Here is a 16,374-nt window from a genome sequence, read left to right as displayed (position 1 = left end):
CGTCGCACTTGGACACCAACTGGGATTCCGACTTGGACTTGGACTTGTACTCCTCGGATTTATGCGGACAAGTATTGCCTGTCTGTCTGTCTGTGTTGTCCATTGCCGGCACTCATTTGCCGCAAAACAAATACAAAATACAGTGAAAGCGACAACGACAACGACAACGACAGCGACAACTGCAACTGCAACTGCAACTGCAACTACAACTATATGCAGTGACAGCAATGGCGACTTTGGCCAGAACTAACTAAATTAACCAAACAAGTTAAAGCGAGACGGCAACTGGCAGCAGCAGCAGCAGCAGCAGCAGCAACAGCAACACTAGCAGCAGCAACACCAGCAGCAGCAGCAGCAGCAGCAGCAACATCACTCTGTGCGAGTGGGCTGGCACGCTGCTGTGTGTGTATGTCGTGCCATTGCACTCTCTTACTTGCTCGCACTCGCTCACTCGCTAGAGTTTCATTATTTTTTGCAAATTATTAGTACGACTAACGATTCGTGGTCTCCGAAGCTCTGGCACACACGGACTAGCAGCTAACCACCAATCGTTCGCGCGCAGCCCGCAATTGTCCCCACAGCAGGCCAAGTCACCACCAAAAAGGACACGCAGCAGCAGCAACACCAGCAGCAGCAGCAGCAGCAGCAGAGGGTAGCAGGCACTGGCAGCGCTGACAGCGACGACGACGGCGACGTCTCTGTTGTCGGAGCACATGATCCTTAATTTCGTTATAATTTTGTATGTTGCCTGAAATTGTATATCATTTTAAGTTTGATCGGCCGCGAATACGTATCGCCGTGCGTGCGTGAACAACAACAACAACAACAACAGCAAAAACAGCAACAAGGACGACAAAAAACCAGCAAGGAAACAAGAAAACCAAAAGCAAAAACAAAAACTCAAGCAACAACAATAACAGAAGGTGAAATTTTGTTATTATCTTGAACTCGAGACACACACACACACTCACACACGCACATAAACAAAACGCGCACACACACCGTCGGTTATCCTTCGGGGAGCTCTGTCCTTCGGTCCTGGCCAAGTTGCGGCGGAAAAACAAAAACACACACAGTTGCTGCAGCGGCTCCTGGCACAACGGTACCACCGACGGGTCTGGTCAGCGAGCGAGCGACGGTTACTCGGTTACCCGCGATGATTGATCCTCCTCCAGGCAGGACGACAACGATTCCTTATCAGTAAGGCCATCAAGGCTCCAACGCGAACTGATTGCAAAGATTGCCCATTTGTTTTTGTGTGTGTGTTTTTTGCGAGTGCTTCACGGGTGTCCTTGCCGCATCCCGAGATCCCATTTTTTTGTTCAAGTGTCTAACCCGACGGGCTAAACCCAAAAGAAAAACAAGTGACCAAACAAAGTGAGTGAAAGGAGAACCCCAAGCAAGAAAGCTAACAAGTCGAAGTCGAAATCGGGATCAGAGAGCGAGATATTCGACAAGAACCCAAAAGGACCTAGGCAAACCTGAGCCCCACTTCCACGTGAACCGACAAAAACACTTGACCTGAGCGCAGAGGCAGTGCATCATTCTGCCCATTTGCTCCGCAACAGCTGCAGCTGTTCCCTCTTCCATACCAATTCGTTCACGCAAAGGGAGCGCGTTCGCCGCGAGACAGCTTCCAGTTGGATTACTCAATCGACTTCTTCAAGACGTATATCGATACGCAGCGTTTCTACGCCGGCCACAAGTTGGATTTCAAACATCAGAGTTGTGCCGGCGGCCCTGGTTCCGGTGGTGGTGTCAGCGGTGGTGGTGGTGGAGGTGGTGGTGGCGGTGGCACCGCTGGAGGAGTCGTCGTCGTCGGCGGCAACACCAACAACTCGCAGGCCACGCAACAGCAACAGCAACAGCAGCAACAACAGCAGCAACAGCAGCAGCAACAGCAGCAACATCAACAACATCAACAGCAGCAACAACAGCAGCAACAGCAATCGGCACTGAGTAGCGGGAATAGCGCCGGTAGCAACGGGAGCAGCTCCAGCTCCGTCCAAGCCCTGTCTCTGTCCACGCATCCGCACGTGCACAGCGGTCACGCCCACGGACACGCACACGCCCTAGCCGTTGCTCACGGTCACCACGGGCTGCTGCCCTCCGTATCCGTATCCGTGCCCCAGAATCAGCAGCAACAGCAGCAGCAGCAGCAGCAAGGCCAGCAGACGCAACAGTTGCCAGGAGTTGGAGTCACAACACCGCTGCAGCAGCAACAGCAGCAGCAGCAGCAACAGCAACAGCAGCAGCAGCAGCTGATCAACAACAACGGCGGAGGCGTCTCCGTGGCCCCAACGCTGCTGATCGGCAACGGACCCAGCTCGGCCGGAGCCGGAGCGGGCGTGGGCGTAGTCGGAGCGGGATCCGTGTCGGCAGCTGCAGCGGCAGCAGCCGCAGCCGCTTCCATTCCGCACGTGGCGCCGCACAGCTTGGGGCTAAGTCCGCAGTCCAGCGCCGATTCGCAGCAGTTCAACATCTTTCCGGCGATCTTTAGCCGCCAGCTGAACTTCTCGGCCGGCGGGCAGGCGGGCAAGCTGAGCATGGACGAGCTGCGTCCGAACTTGGTGGGCGGGCTGTTGGGCCTGCAGCAGGGCCTGCTGGAGGACCATGCCAGCATGCAGCACAGCGGCGTGGCGCAGGACACCAAGTTCATGTCGTTCCAGGACCAGCGGCTGATGGGCATCGGCGGCTCGCATGAGAATCGACTGCTCAGCCTGGCCAGCTCCGTGCAGGACACGCGCTCGCCGATCACCACGCTGGACAAGTCGTCCTCCTCGTCGCTCAATCACCAGCGCAAGTGCAGCAGCACGCCGGAGGACTTCAGTGCGCTCTACTCGGGCCTGCCGACGCCGGGCATGGATTCGTCCTCGCACCACCACACGCCGGCCCACACGCCGCCGTCGCGTCTCTCCGACCACACCATATCGGGTGAGTGCGTGGAGCAGAGCATAGGAGCCCCTAATCTTGCCACAATGGCCATTAGCAGGGAATTATCCTTTAACACCCGAGAACCCTTTCGCACCAGTCCCCTTGCCCGTTGTCCGTTGTGCGTTATCCTTTGTCCTTGCCCTCGCCTTTGGCTTTGTCTTTCGCCTGTTTGTTGATGCTCGTTTGCAGCCTCCTATTACTCCTTTAGTTCTCCCTTTTGTTACGGACTTATCGCCGGCATAACCCGTGTCCTGTGTCCTGTATCCTTTGAAGCCTCCCCCATCCCTTGGCCAGACACTTGCGGCCACTCCCGTGCTAAGCGGGACAGCTGGAGCCCGTGTCCTGGCCATTTGCGAGTGAATGCAGTGAAATTAAAGACCTCGAAGGACATAATGCAAAGATGAATCGATGGACAGGGTCAGGGGAATCTGCAGAACTATTTGCAACTTGATTTGTTTTCTAATCTAAAGATTCTCAACTACTTGCTCATTGATTAAGAAGAAACGTTCATGTATCTTTGAAATTAATAATAATTGAGGAGAAATGATAATGAAAGAAACTTTTATAGAAACATCTAGTCAAAGTAATTTCCAACCCAGAAGTTTCCATTTCTTAATTCCATCTCTCTATTTACATATGTAAATATATATAAACATATGTTTGTCAAAATCCTTATTCTATAATCTATAGCTCGCTTAGGACTTATTTGGCTGCCAGAGCATTCAGAGCTTCAATCGCCGACTTATCTCGGTAAATATAAATTCATGTTTTAATGATATATACAATTTTAAAAGGATGAGAAGTGGCTAAATATATTTCATTGTACAAATTGATATGATAAAATAATATATTGACTTGAAAGAGAGCAAGTTTTCTGGGAAGAGATGTAAATTCTCTAATCCTAAAGCCTGAAGACTGATATATCTTATACTTATGTATATTTATCATAATATATAAAGTAGCATCGACCAGAAAAATTTGCAGCACTTTCAAAAACCATTATTCTGTAGGATTTGGATTTTTATAAAAACAGAGTTTCAACGGTCAATTAAATTAGCTTATTTTAAATCAAATTCGAGCGGAATAAGATGAATTAGTAGATTGTATTTTTCTAGTTATATTGACCTACTAAAAGTCCAAGTTTCATAATGTTTCTGCTCTAAGTTGAGATACTCTTTATACCTAGATTATGTCCTTATAGATCTGTAGCTGAATCACTTTTGAGAACTGCCCATTAATCAAGGTTTCAGAATTATCTTCACAGAACTATAAACTGAAATCAATATCCAAAGAGTTTGTCACATGTTAAGCCTTGTTATTTCAACTAACATTTCAAAATAGGAGAACAATAATAACACTTAAAGTTTAGAAAGTTCCCTATTTAAAACGGAATCAAGGAGAAAACGTCTCAGTTTGGGGATCTTCTTAAATTACATCAATGAGTAAGGATCCTCTTTTAAGTTTCTTGAGCTTATAGATAGGTAAGTTAGATATAGATAGATATTTTGAATGATCATAAGGTCTGATCCCTTTGAGTGTTATAAGTCAAAGCATACTTGTGAATTTCAGTCTTTTCATATTTTCAATATCAGGATATAACCACTTTTTATAGCTGAAATTTATATTTGCTTTCCTTATGTCTGTATTTGTTAACCGGAAGTCAAATTGTAAGAGGGAAATTTTCTAAAAACTGGATATAGTCAGAGCCCCTAAACATAACCATATCTTTTATGATCTTTGGTTGCCTGTTAAGTATATTATAAACATTTATTCATACCTCCGATCAGGAACATTTAATCCTGTAGGAATGAACAAATGAAAACAAGTCTCAAATTGATAGATAGATAGATAGATGGCAAAGAGAACTCTATTGGAAAAGCCTTAGCAAAATAGTAATTGATTCCATGAACTGGCTGTCATGGCAAATGACCAAGAACACGGATAAGTTTCCCATTTCCATTTCCCATTTCCCATTGCTATTTTCCATTGCCGAGCAGCGGTTAACCCGGCAAGTGAAACTTTCATCATCTGCATCTGCATCCGCTTCATTTTTTTTGTTGTTGTTGGATGGAGATGGACACGGAACACCACGTGGACACGTGGCGGATTGTTTGACCTTGTTTGCTTATGCAACAGCCGACCAGGAAGAGTTCGGCAGAGGAGCTTGCTCCGCACAAAGCCGCATCCCGCAAGGTCAATTGCATTAGACGGCGCCCGTGGGGTGGCAATGGGAATGGAATGGAGGTGCTCCGAACTGGGAACTGGGAACTGGGAACTGGGAACCGGCCCCCAATTTGGAGGGGGAGGGGTGAAGGGAGAGCTGCTTACTTAACATAAATACAACACCGGGACAGGACGAAAGCTATCGGCGGAGATTGTGTGTGATTCAATTAGCGCGTTTTCTACATAGTTTGCATTTTGTTAACGAGCTAAGCGCGCCAATTAAGCGCCAAAAGCCAGATCCCAGCCAGCTCCCAGCTGGCTCCCAGCCGGAGACAGAGCTCCAGGTCCAGAGTGACAGAGTGTCGTCTGCGTCCCTACTTTGACCTTTAGCCGTAATTTGCCGCCTTTTGGCGGCATTGGCACGCGTCAGGTAAGTGACATCCTCCACGGCCAGGCCAGGAAAACCGGCGGCCAGGGCCCGGCAAATGCTGCCTCGATTAATGTGCCAGAAATTTGCATAAATTATCCCATATTGCATATTCATGCGACCAACATCATCGCCATTTGCCGGCGACGTGACCCAAGAGTCTGTCCAAGTCCATAAAACTTTTCACCTTTTTGCCCGTTAGCCGCCCGACGCGACAATGCCATCGCACTGGCGGCGTCTTGTGGCCGCAGCGTGGTCTGTTGCTAATGTTTCCATCTCCTCCTCCACATCCTCCCTCCCAGAGCAGGGAGTCCTTGTAATTATGCAGCATTTTGGGGTCAAAGGTCGGATCTTGGGCGGGGTCAGGGGCCCAGCTAAACGTTTCACGCATATTAAGCAGATTTCCCTCTCCACCGCCAACAGATCGAGCCACAAAAATACAAACTTCCTTTGCTCCAATTCTTTCCAACAAAACAAATAAATAAATAAATAAGAATTTTATACCCTTGGAGTTTTGAAATCGATGTATAGAATCGAATCGGAAATCGATCATAATCACAACAAGAATCTATATTTATCAAAGTCTAAATTGAAATGAATTCATAACTAAGCCAAAAATCCATTAATTTCAATTCGGAAAGAAGTTTTATGCTAGTTTTTATCATGTCAACAAATCTGCATATCAATTTTAAATCTAATTTTTAGTGGATTTTTTTACAATTTTAACGATGTAACCCCTTATATATATATTTTTTTTTTAAATGCAAAAAAATTGTTTTCTTTCAAACATGGCCAGTTTAATGCTGATCAAGAATATATATGATTTATGGGATCGGAAACGACTCCTTCATTGATTTAAACTATATTTTCCCTCTGAAGGATTCTTAAAATTAAAATTGTAATAATATCATTTTTACATGGTTTTTGTTCGATTATTGGAAGTTTAAAAAATTCATAACTTTGTCAAAAATCCATTAATTTTAATTCGGAAAGCAGTTTTATGCTAGTTTTTAATATGTTAACAAATCTGCATATTCAATTTAAAATCGAATTTTTTGATAGATTTTTGATAATTTTATCGATGTAACCCCTTATAATTTTTTGAGAAAATTGTCAACATTTTTTTTTTTCCAGCTGATATGCCAGATCGATTCGGCAGTTGATGCTGATCAAGAATATATATGGTTTATAGGGTCGGAAATGAGTTCTTGAGTGCAATACAAGCTTCAGACTGGAATTATAATATCCTTCAAGGATATCAAAATAAACGAGTTAATTTTTAGTTAATGCTTCTATAGCCTTAACTTCCATTCAACTTGACTTTGATTTTTCTTCAGTTGTTTGTAATTAATAAAGCAAATATGCTTGATTCTCCATTACTTTTAAATTTCTAGACTTTTTAGAAGAAGTTTCTGTTAAATAATCCAATCTATTTGTTACTTCAAACATATATAATATATGGAGCAGCTTCTGAATGGTACAGATTATAGAGTTTATCCTGTTTTAACTAAAAAACAAAAGGACTTCTGTAAAACGGGAGAAGGATAGTCTATATTCTAGAGAGGAGTTGATGTTGAAGTTTCTTAAATTATGCCACATCTTGCTGATTAAATTTATATTTTTTTTCTGATGGAATACTTATCGATTTGTTGCTAATCCTTGTCCTAAACTAGGGGCCAAGGATTTTAGAAAGTCCTTGCTACAAAAGCAGGAAGATTAAGCCTTTGATCTAGATAATGTTCCCATATATTTTCTCATTCGACTAGTTTCTATTTAAGAAAATTGCCTAAGCAAAACTATGAGCAAGGATTCGCTTTTAGATATATCTTTTGTCCCTGATCCGATTCATATCTTTGTGATATTTAGCCTTTCGAATAGAATGTAGTCTTTGAATTGCAATAAAATATATTTTTTCTATCAACTTCTGCGATTTTCGAATCATATATTCCGCTGAAACGTGGCCCATTTGGCTTTTGGTAAAATAAAGATCATATCCTAATCCATGCTATCCTTGCAGCGGAAGGTGCCTTCAAGAAGCTCAAGCCGGAACCCAACAGCGGCCTCTCGACGGTTTCCGCCGGCATCACATCGCCCGGAAGTGGATTATCAACGCTGAGTCAGCATGCCGGCCACACCCCAACCACAGCATCCTGCCCGACGCCAGCCAGGCGGAGACATCGAACCACATTCACACAGGTCAGTTCCTAGCCAGTTGCCAGCTTTTCACCTCCCAGGTACCCAGGTAACTCCTCCAGGGAGCTCCTCCAGCCAGCCAGTCCAGTCAGTCACCCGGGGAGGGAAAATTTTAATTAGATTTTCGTGAAGGTTACTCGTAATTAAAACTTTGATGCCACCAGGAGCACCAGGGCCAACAACAAAAGGAGTGTACAGAAGTCTTCTTCGCACACATTGCCCCTACAACAAGGACTCACCAAAAATAAGCAAAAGTATTGAGGATGTTTTCTTACTAAAGCCATTGATAGATTTTCTTATATATATTATATTGCACAAGTGTTTCGCCAGCGGAAATAGTAGACTTTGCGTACATAGCTGCTCCTTTTCCTAACAAATTGGATAAATAGTTTCCGGAAACGGAAACCGGAGAGACAGCGAGGCTGCTTGACGGAGAAGTGATAGATACGACACCTATATAACCAATCAGATCGATAAATAAATAAGAAACTGAAGGAAAAAGGTTTAGATTTTTAGCTTAGCTGGGATTTTCTTCAAGAAAAACGTGTATATATTCATGTAAAATTTCCTTACTGAGCAACTAACATTGTAGAATAACATTATATATCCTTCTAGGATTATTATACTATTTTCATAATATATCCTTCTAGGATTATTATACCATTTTCAAGGCACCAAAAAAGTGTAGTTAGTTAGAAAAGCAGTAAAGATTTTCTGCTGCAAAAAGGATATTCCATCTATGTTTTTTTTAAACATTGTAAAATCCTTGAAAAGAGCAAAAGGAAGAGCTGGGAGAATGGGTGAAGAGAGAGAGAGAGAGAGAGAGAGAGAGACAACAAATTAGCCTAATTAAAATCCGCTTAATTTCAGGAACAATTAGCGGAACTGGAAGCTGCATTCGCCAAATCCCATTATCCGGATATTTACTGCCGCGAGGAGCTGGCGCGCACAACAAAGCTGAATGAGGCGCGGATCCAAGTGAGTAATAATGCCATAATATAATCCCCAACAGCCAAAACCAAAAAATAAATATATATATATCAAAAATCCCCAAAAACTGCTCCCTAAATCCTGGAATCCTGTCCATCGAATAAGACCGGAGCAGAGCCAATTAGCGATATTTCAACAGTTGTTCGTTTTGAATCTGCATCTGAATCTGAACAGACATTTGAATTAGGAGAATTTCCCGCCCCCAAATCGATAATAGAGATATATCCCGCTGATGTCCTGGTCGATCTTGGTTAGCGATTAGCGTACGATTATTCCAGCCGAGTGACCCGCTGCTGGTGTTGCTCTCAAGTGCTCTGCTTTCAAGTGCGCCGCGGTAATAATTAATTTATAGTTTTATCACGACTGCCGGGACAAGTGAGTGCGTCGCTGCAGGACGCGCAGGACTTTCGGGGGAGGATTCTTGCTTGGCCTGTTCATGACTGCGGTGTCGAGTTACCCGCCGAAATGGCCCAGGGATTACGGAGATTACTTGAGGCAGGGAAAGTGTTTTCAGCAAGTGCCTGCCTTTGAAGTAACTCAAACGCGAGTCCTTTTTGGGGAATTCTCCTTATCAATAATATGATATGAATTGCCCAGATGGCAGATACCTGTACATGGGTTTTAACTCTCTTTATTTTCAAGTCTTTTTAGTAGACTATAGCTCCAAGCTGACTTTCCAGAATCACAAAACTCTTTCTATTTCGTACTGTGATCAGTTTTGGGAAGGGACAACAGGCACAACAAGTGATTACCAAATAATATACTCGCCAGATATGTTTATTATGAATACAGTGCAATCATAATCCCCTTGCTCCCTTCCGCCGACAAACAAACAACTGTTCGCGATAAGGTTACACATTTGCGAGACGAGTCCTTGTCATCGCTGGGTTGGGTTTGGTCTATTAGCGCTGCATAAACCATATTTTTCAGCAAATGTTCAAATATTTACACTCGAGTGCAACCCCTCTGCCCGGCTGCCTCCCTCCCCTGTAATCCGACAACGCTCACAACTTGACTCCGGCACTCTGGCACTCCCGGAGCAGCGGCTTCATGTCGCTGTTGACAAATTTGTCGTGTATACATTTGGCTGGAAAATTGACGCTTCAGCAGGAGGGGGAGCAGGAGACGGAGGAGTGGGAGGAGCAGGAGCAGGCTGGGTGGGAGGAGGTGTATGATGATGGACTGGGCGTTACTGGGCACATCTGCCTGGAAAATCCATCAGCGAAAAATGTGTCTCAAGTGCAAATTTGGAAAGGCGCAACGGGGGGAGAAAGTGGGCACAACCATTGTGTGTGTGTAAATGTGGCATCCTGCCGCCTTAATTATCCTGCAAGCCAGCGACTGGACGGTGAGAGTGAACTATATTGTTACAAGTTATTGGGTAGTTTTCAGGGCAAAACCACAACAGGAAAATTAAAAGTCAGACAAATAAATGAGCTAAAATATAGCAAAAATATGCTTGATATAATAACATTTTAATAGGATTTTATTTAGATTCTGAACTGACTTATGGAGTGATTCATAAATGTACACAAAATAAAGTCTAATTAATAAATTCCCTGTTAAAAGTGGTAGCTTTATAAATGCTTTCTTTAGATATTTTCTGGCAAAAGTATATTTTTTGTCTGTTAATCTTTTGTAATCTGTGTATAATACGATTTTAACTTAACAGACCTTTAACAAAACCCCTTTAAAGGCAAAACATAATGGCTTTTCAGTAAGATAATTTATAAAATAACCAAAATGTCATAACTTAGGCTCTTGGGCATTCTCTTTCAGACTCGATTCTAGTTAATTTATTAAAGCACTGTTTGCTTTTTATATTTTAATGTATATTATTTAATATTTAATTGTATAAACATACCTCTCAAGGCCTTTTTGATAAAGATAAACTGTCAAAAAGTGGACATTAATGGATTTCTTAATGTATTTTTTGCACATTGAATCATTTATAAAATTTATAATATATATTTATATATATTATATTTATCAGATACCCATAATTCACGTTTCAATTATCTTACTATAACAATGGTAAAACCAACAAAAAAATTCATAGAAAGTTTATAAAGAAAATAGTCACCACTGCGTATACGTAATATGCGTCAGCCGCTAATTCTTTCTTATATAAAGTGCATTTTTGGCATAATTCCATGAATAATATAAGACAAATCACACTTGTATATAACACTTGAAATATAAAAAACCCTAACTTGTGTTTTTGATACATATAAATTATGAAAAGTTCAAGTAAATCATTGATTTACTTCACAACAAAACGTTCATTGGATTTGAGAGTAACAGAAGCCAAGAAATACTTGAAAATACCATATTAATCAGCTATTAAGTGGATATATTTATTACTCTTTGGATATTCTTTTGAAGAAATCTAGATCTATAAACGGAAAATCAATTCCTGTTCAATGATTTACTTTTTCCTGTGAGAAGTAAACGAAATATCGAGAAAGGGGGAGGATCGCTTATCAAAATAATTCGCTGATTTGCAGAATTGCAAAAGTTAATGCCGTGAGAGCGACAAGTTGAAAGCTGGCAAATTGATTGTTTATCAAAAGGGAGGGGGCTCTTGATTATATAAATAAAGTATTCTAAGGGGATGCGGAGCAAATATTATCATAATTAGGTGTCACATTTCCAGGGGCAACACTTCCTTCTCCTCTCCCACCCCTGCCTCTCATATCTACATAGCTCAGCTCTCTATTCCTGTGTCCAATTAGTGGCAGGTTGTCATTTGTAGGTCAACCACCTCCCTTTCGATCCTTGCTGGAGTTCATCTAACCCATTTGGAACAAAAGGGAGCAGCAGGACGACCGAATCCCTTTCCCTCTCCATCTCTTTCGCTCTAAATGCTGGGAATGGAAAAAACCGAAAAGCGACCGAATAATCATAATAAAAAAAGAAACACAAACATTTGCAGCGGCTAAATTTGATTAAATGCTGAAAGTAAATTAAATTTGAATACGTTTAATTTTCATATTTCCGCCGACTGAGTGCGTGTGTGTCAGCCATGGTTATTTGTAGTTATAATTTGGTTTTATCTAATTAAAGTTTTTAGCCTGGGTCTAAACAGGCCCTGGGCCTGGCTTTAACATTTTGGGTCTCAACTTAAAGCCAATATGCCAGGAAATGCTATACGGGGATTGGATCCTCATCTACCATGTGTGTGTGTGTGTGCGAACGATTTTGTTGTGTGTACGTGTGAGAGTGTGTGCCATCAAATGGATCCTTAATTGAGTTACTCCGCCCACAGCTGGAAATTGAACGGCAGATAGACGAGGATGACTACGACTGCGAATCAGTCAGACAACGCATTTTCCACCCTCACTGCTACCAGGAGTACTGGGGAGCTCTGCCATACATACACACATACATATATGGCTGGATGGATGGTTAAGAGCATTATTTAGCAGGGGACAGGGATACGGATGAGGAGCTGAAGCTGGCAGGGTGTCCTTGCTGGCATTTTTATGCTGCTGGCAGCCAACCAAACGAACGAAACCGAACGAGCCATAAAGTGGGCTCTGGAAAAACAACCCCGAAAGCGGGTGAGCTACGGTTGAGCTCCGGGTATCTCTGGTTATATTTCTCATTTAAAAAGGGCGCACACAAACACACACACACACACACACACACACAGAAACAGGCACAGCCACACAGATACATGTGCACATAGCCATGGACAAAGATAATAATAATGATAAAATAAATAAAAGAAAATGAAGGAAGAAAAATCTAAAGATGAAGGAGGAAAAGCAGAGGCAGAGGCGAAGGGGAAGGGGAAGGGGAAGGCGAAGGCAGCCTCAAGTCAAGTCTGGAGTGCCGCCATTACAGTACACACACACACACACACACACACACATACACACCCCCGTGTGCCACTCCTGACCACCCCATCATCCCCCCGCCCCCCATCCCCTCTAAGTAACTCAAAGCAAGCTGAGCAGCTTTCAAAATGTCGGAAATTTTTACACACCCCCTCCCCGCCACAGCCAGAGCTTTTCCCTTCTTGTCTAGCTGCGAGCGCGGCTTTCATCTTGGCAATTTCTTTTTGCCAGCAGGAGAGGGGAGAGGGAAGGAGAGGGGAGCATCATCATCATCATCATCATCGGGATGAGGAGCGTCTTTAATAATATCTAAGCAGCAGAGCAGCAGGCCCCCACTCACTTAGAGAGGACCAGGACCAGGACCAGGACCAGGACCAGGACTGGAGACCCCTCGTAGCAAACAGCGTCGTCAACTTATTTTCAATTTCAATTTAGTAGATTTTTTCACTCATAAGACACACAGAGAGAGAGGGGGGAAAGAGAGTGGGTACTGTGGCCAGAGGCAACGACTGGGGACAGAGACAGAGATTGGGGACAGACTTCAGAAAGGACTTTCTTATTTTCCTCATCAAGCTGGCAGCCAAGCAGCTCTGGCTGTCTTGGGGAAATGGAAAAACCAAATTGCCATACAAGTAGCAACACCTTGAAGAGAGTATCCTATCTATGAAAACCTAAAACCAATATGAAATGATATATCTTTTCCTTGTCCTTGCAGGTCTGGTTTCAGAATCGTCGAGCCAAGTATCGCAAGCAGGAGAAGCAGCTGCAAAAGGCGCTGGCACCGTCTGTGATCCCATCCTGCAACGGGATGATGCGCAACATTCAGGGCTATAGTGTCTCCCGCGGCTATCAGCCATATCCGCATCACAACACCATGAATCGCTATCCCCAGGTAAGTCAAACCTAAATCCAAACTCAACTTGAATCGAAATCATTTGCCAACTTCAACTTCCTGCAGGACCTCTTCCAAATGGGCGCCTCCTCATATCCGGGCATGACGCAACCATTCTCCATGGCGCACAGCACGAACATGGGCTCCGTGGGAGTGCGCCAGGACTCGATGGGTGAGTTCTATTTACTACCAGCTCAAGTGAGCATCCCCAAAAGACTTGGAGCACTTACCCCATGGCATCAGCGCTTTACAGTTTTAGTTTAACAGTTTTACAGTTTTATTTTTCCACTTTATGGTCACTAGGACCCACTCTTGTTCACTTGTTCACTTGTTCGGAGACCGGCGATAACTAAATTCTAACTCGGAGACGAGCCCTTAGGTAAACTCCCCATTAGAGCTTCCAGGCCCGAAGATCGTAGCGAGAGAGAGGAGAGAGAGAGAGCTTACGATCTTCGGCAGTCTTGAGCTCGGCTTCGGCTCAAAGTCTCTCCCAAAGTCTTGAGCTCGGCTTGTGAGCTTTGGCCGCTCTCTATCGCTCTCTTCCGGCCGCCATTAGTCCAAGGTCCAAGGTCCAGATCCACTCCAAGTCCAACTCCAAGTCCGTGCCCAGTGTCCCCACTTGCTGTGTAAGTAAATTTCCGCTGCAGGTGGCGGAATCCGATGTATGTTTACCGGCTGCCTGGCACGGCGCCTCCAAGATGCGGCGCCGCCCAGGCGACGACACCCATCCATATTGCTTTACTTGCCTGGAAACTCGCAATCAGACGTAAACAAACCAATCGGCCAGGCCGGATATTATGATGGAGGAGGCAAGCCGGCCAAAAGGGGAATAGCTTCGCAGTGAAATGAATTTCCGGCCATGCCCTAAGGCCAACGTCTTCCAAGTCCAAGTATATGTCCAAGACGACACAGCATCCGTGGCACGGAAATGCGAGGCGTCACGGAGAATCAATTGCACCTAAAGAAATATATATAGAAAGCTATAAAGGTTGCTTTTTGGTTTATAAACTGATATTTGTATAGGGGTTATAGGGGTTAAAATATATGATATAGTAGACTGGAGTTCTTTTTGGAACACCTTCAAACCTAGGGAATACATCTCTCAGAAGTGAAACACTTGCTCCTCTTACAATCTATTAAATCTGAATGTATATGTATTAAATATTCTGAATATAAACTATATCATATCCTTTGCCATTTCTATAATTAAATCTTTTTAGGCATGTCACCAGAGGACGAGTGGTACAACAAGAGTCTGTCCGCCCTGCGGATGAACTCCTCGCATCATCCCAACCTATCGGCCCCAATGCTTCAGTATCAGACATAATCAAAGACCTTTGACGACTTCTTTTAAAAGATCGCACCTCAAACGCAGGAAGAGCAGCAGCAGCAGCACGAGGAAGAGGATGAGCAGCATGAGCAGCAGGATCAGCAGGATCAGCAGGAGGAGGTGCGGTGTTTTAAGGGCGAGTGCGTCAAATGGTGTCCCGCAGCATCTACCAAACATACATACATACATATGTCTCTGTCTATATCTATGCATATATCGCTGTATATATGTACATAGTATATATACGGGAGTGTGTCGTCAGTCAGTCATTAGTTTCTAGTCCCGAGGATGTACGATCTACGATCTATGGTATGGTCTAGTATCCCGCAAGCATCTCCTAGTATCGCTGGGATCGTCGCAAGATATATATACTTATAAGACTTGTTGATATATTATTCTGTTTGTTTTTTTTTCTCGAATACCATTTTTTTTGTGTGTGTCAAGTCGTGGGAGGAGGCGACGCGACAATGGGCGTGGTCGCAGCTAAACAAATGCAGAGATATGGATGAGGAGTATTATTGTAATAGGCAACTAGTCATAGGTCTAAGCGAATTGTGTGTATTGAGATTTTAGCGTGGCATTATCGAGATAAAACGAGGTCAGCGAGGTACCGGTGTAACGGTAAAGGTAAAGGTAAAAATCAACTAAAGCAAAACATCAATGCATACAACATACATTTAAATAAATACGCACATGTATTGAGGATATGTACTAGCGATAGCATAAGTCAGGTTGTCTAGCCCCAAAAAAGAAAAGATAAGAAGCTGGAGAAGGAGGAGGAGGAGGATTAGGAGGAGGAGGAGGAGTAGGAGGCGGCGGCGATGGGGCAGAGTGCATCCTGGTTGCCGCCTGCAACTCTTTGGTTGCTTTCAACGAGTTTTCATTGCCTGCTCACTATATACTAATTATATAGCTTACTCAACACACATACGACGTACATATAGCCCCTCCGTCCCACAAACCCCAGAACCCCCGATCGGATCCAAGAGCCCAAGAGAACCCAAAATCAAACTACAAAACTTTCTAACTAATTCAACATGTGTCGGAACTAATTGTAAGATGATTTTTTTTAGCTAAGCAATGCATTAACGAGTTATATTTAATTGTAATACTAAACGAAAACCGAAACCACTATAATACATCACCTATATATATTTAAATACGAAAAGAAAACCAAAAAATTAAAAAACAAAAAACGAAAACTACAAGAATCATGTTTAACAAATTATGCCAGACACAGCAAGATGGAAATAATAAAAATAATAAAGAAAAACCCCTTGATTATTATTTATATTTGAAAATTCATAGCAATAATCGAATGGAATGTTAAAGTATAGCAGAGTTTGGCCAAGAACGATGACCAGATTCTCAGATTTGGTACTGTTTGGCCTATTCCACAATCAAAAATAAAATACTAATATTTATATATTAATAACTAATTACTAGTAACTGACCAGTCTTAGTCTTGAGTATGGAATAGTTTTTAGCGAAAGCCATCGTTTTAATTATCATATTTATCTTTTTTAAGGGGAGTGAGAGATAAGGTTTAGATGGGAGTAAGAGATAAGGGTTCCATTATTGCGGTAAACATATACATATATCC

General features: G+C 43.2%; 1 protein-coding gene across 1 annotated transcript; it reads left to right on the top strand.

The window, feature by feature from the left end:
* Positions 1-760: 760 nt before the first annotated feature.
* LOC110180175 (homeobox protein unc-42) lies at positions 761-16,044 on the top strand. The gene is made up of 6 exons (XM_020947836.2): positions 761-2,934; positions 7,542-7,720; positions 8,588-8,695; positions 13,265-13,441; positions 13,508-13,613; positions 14,662-16,044. Exons 1-6 carry the CDS (start codon positions 2,547-2,549, stop codon positions 14,766-14,768), a joined length of 1,065 nt encoding a protein of 354 aa, XP_020803495.2. The 5' UTR covers positions 761-2,546; the 3' UTR covers positions 14,769-16,044.
* The last annotated feature ends 330 nt before the right edge of the window (positions 16,045-16,374 follow it).

The sequence above is a fragment of the Drosophila serrata genome, unplaced genomic scaffold (genome assembly GCF_035046125.1).
Source record: "Drosophila serrata isolate PLE 108 unplaced genomic scaffold, ASM3504612v1 contig_310, whole genome shotgun sequence".
Classification (NCBI taxonomy): Eukaryota; Metazoa; Arthropoda; class Insecta; order Diptera; family Drosophilidae; genus Drosophila; species Drosophila serrata.
This window is presented reverse-complemented; position numbering and strand designations above follow the sequence as displayed.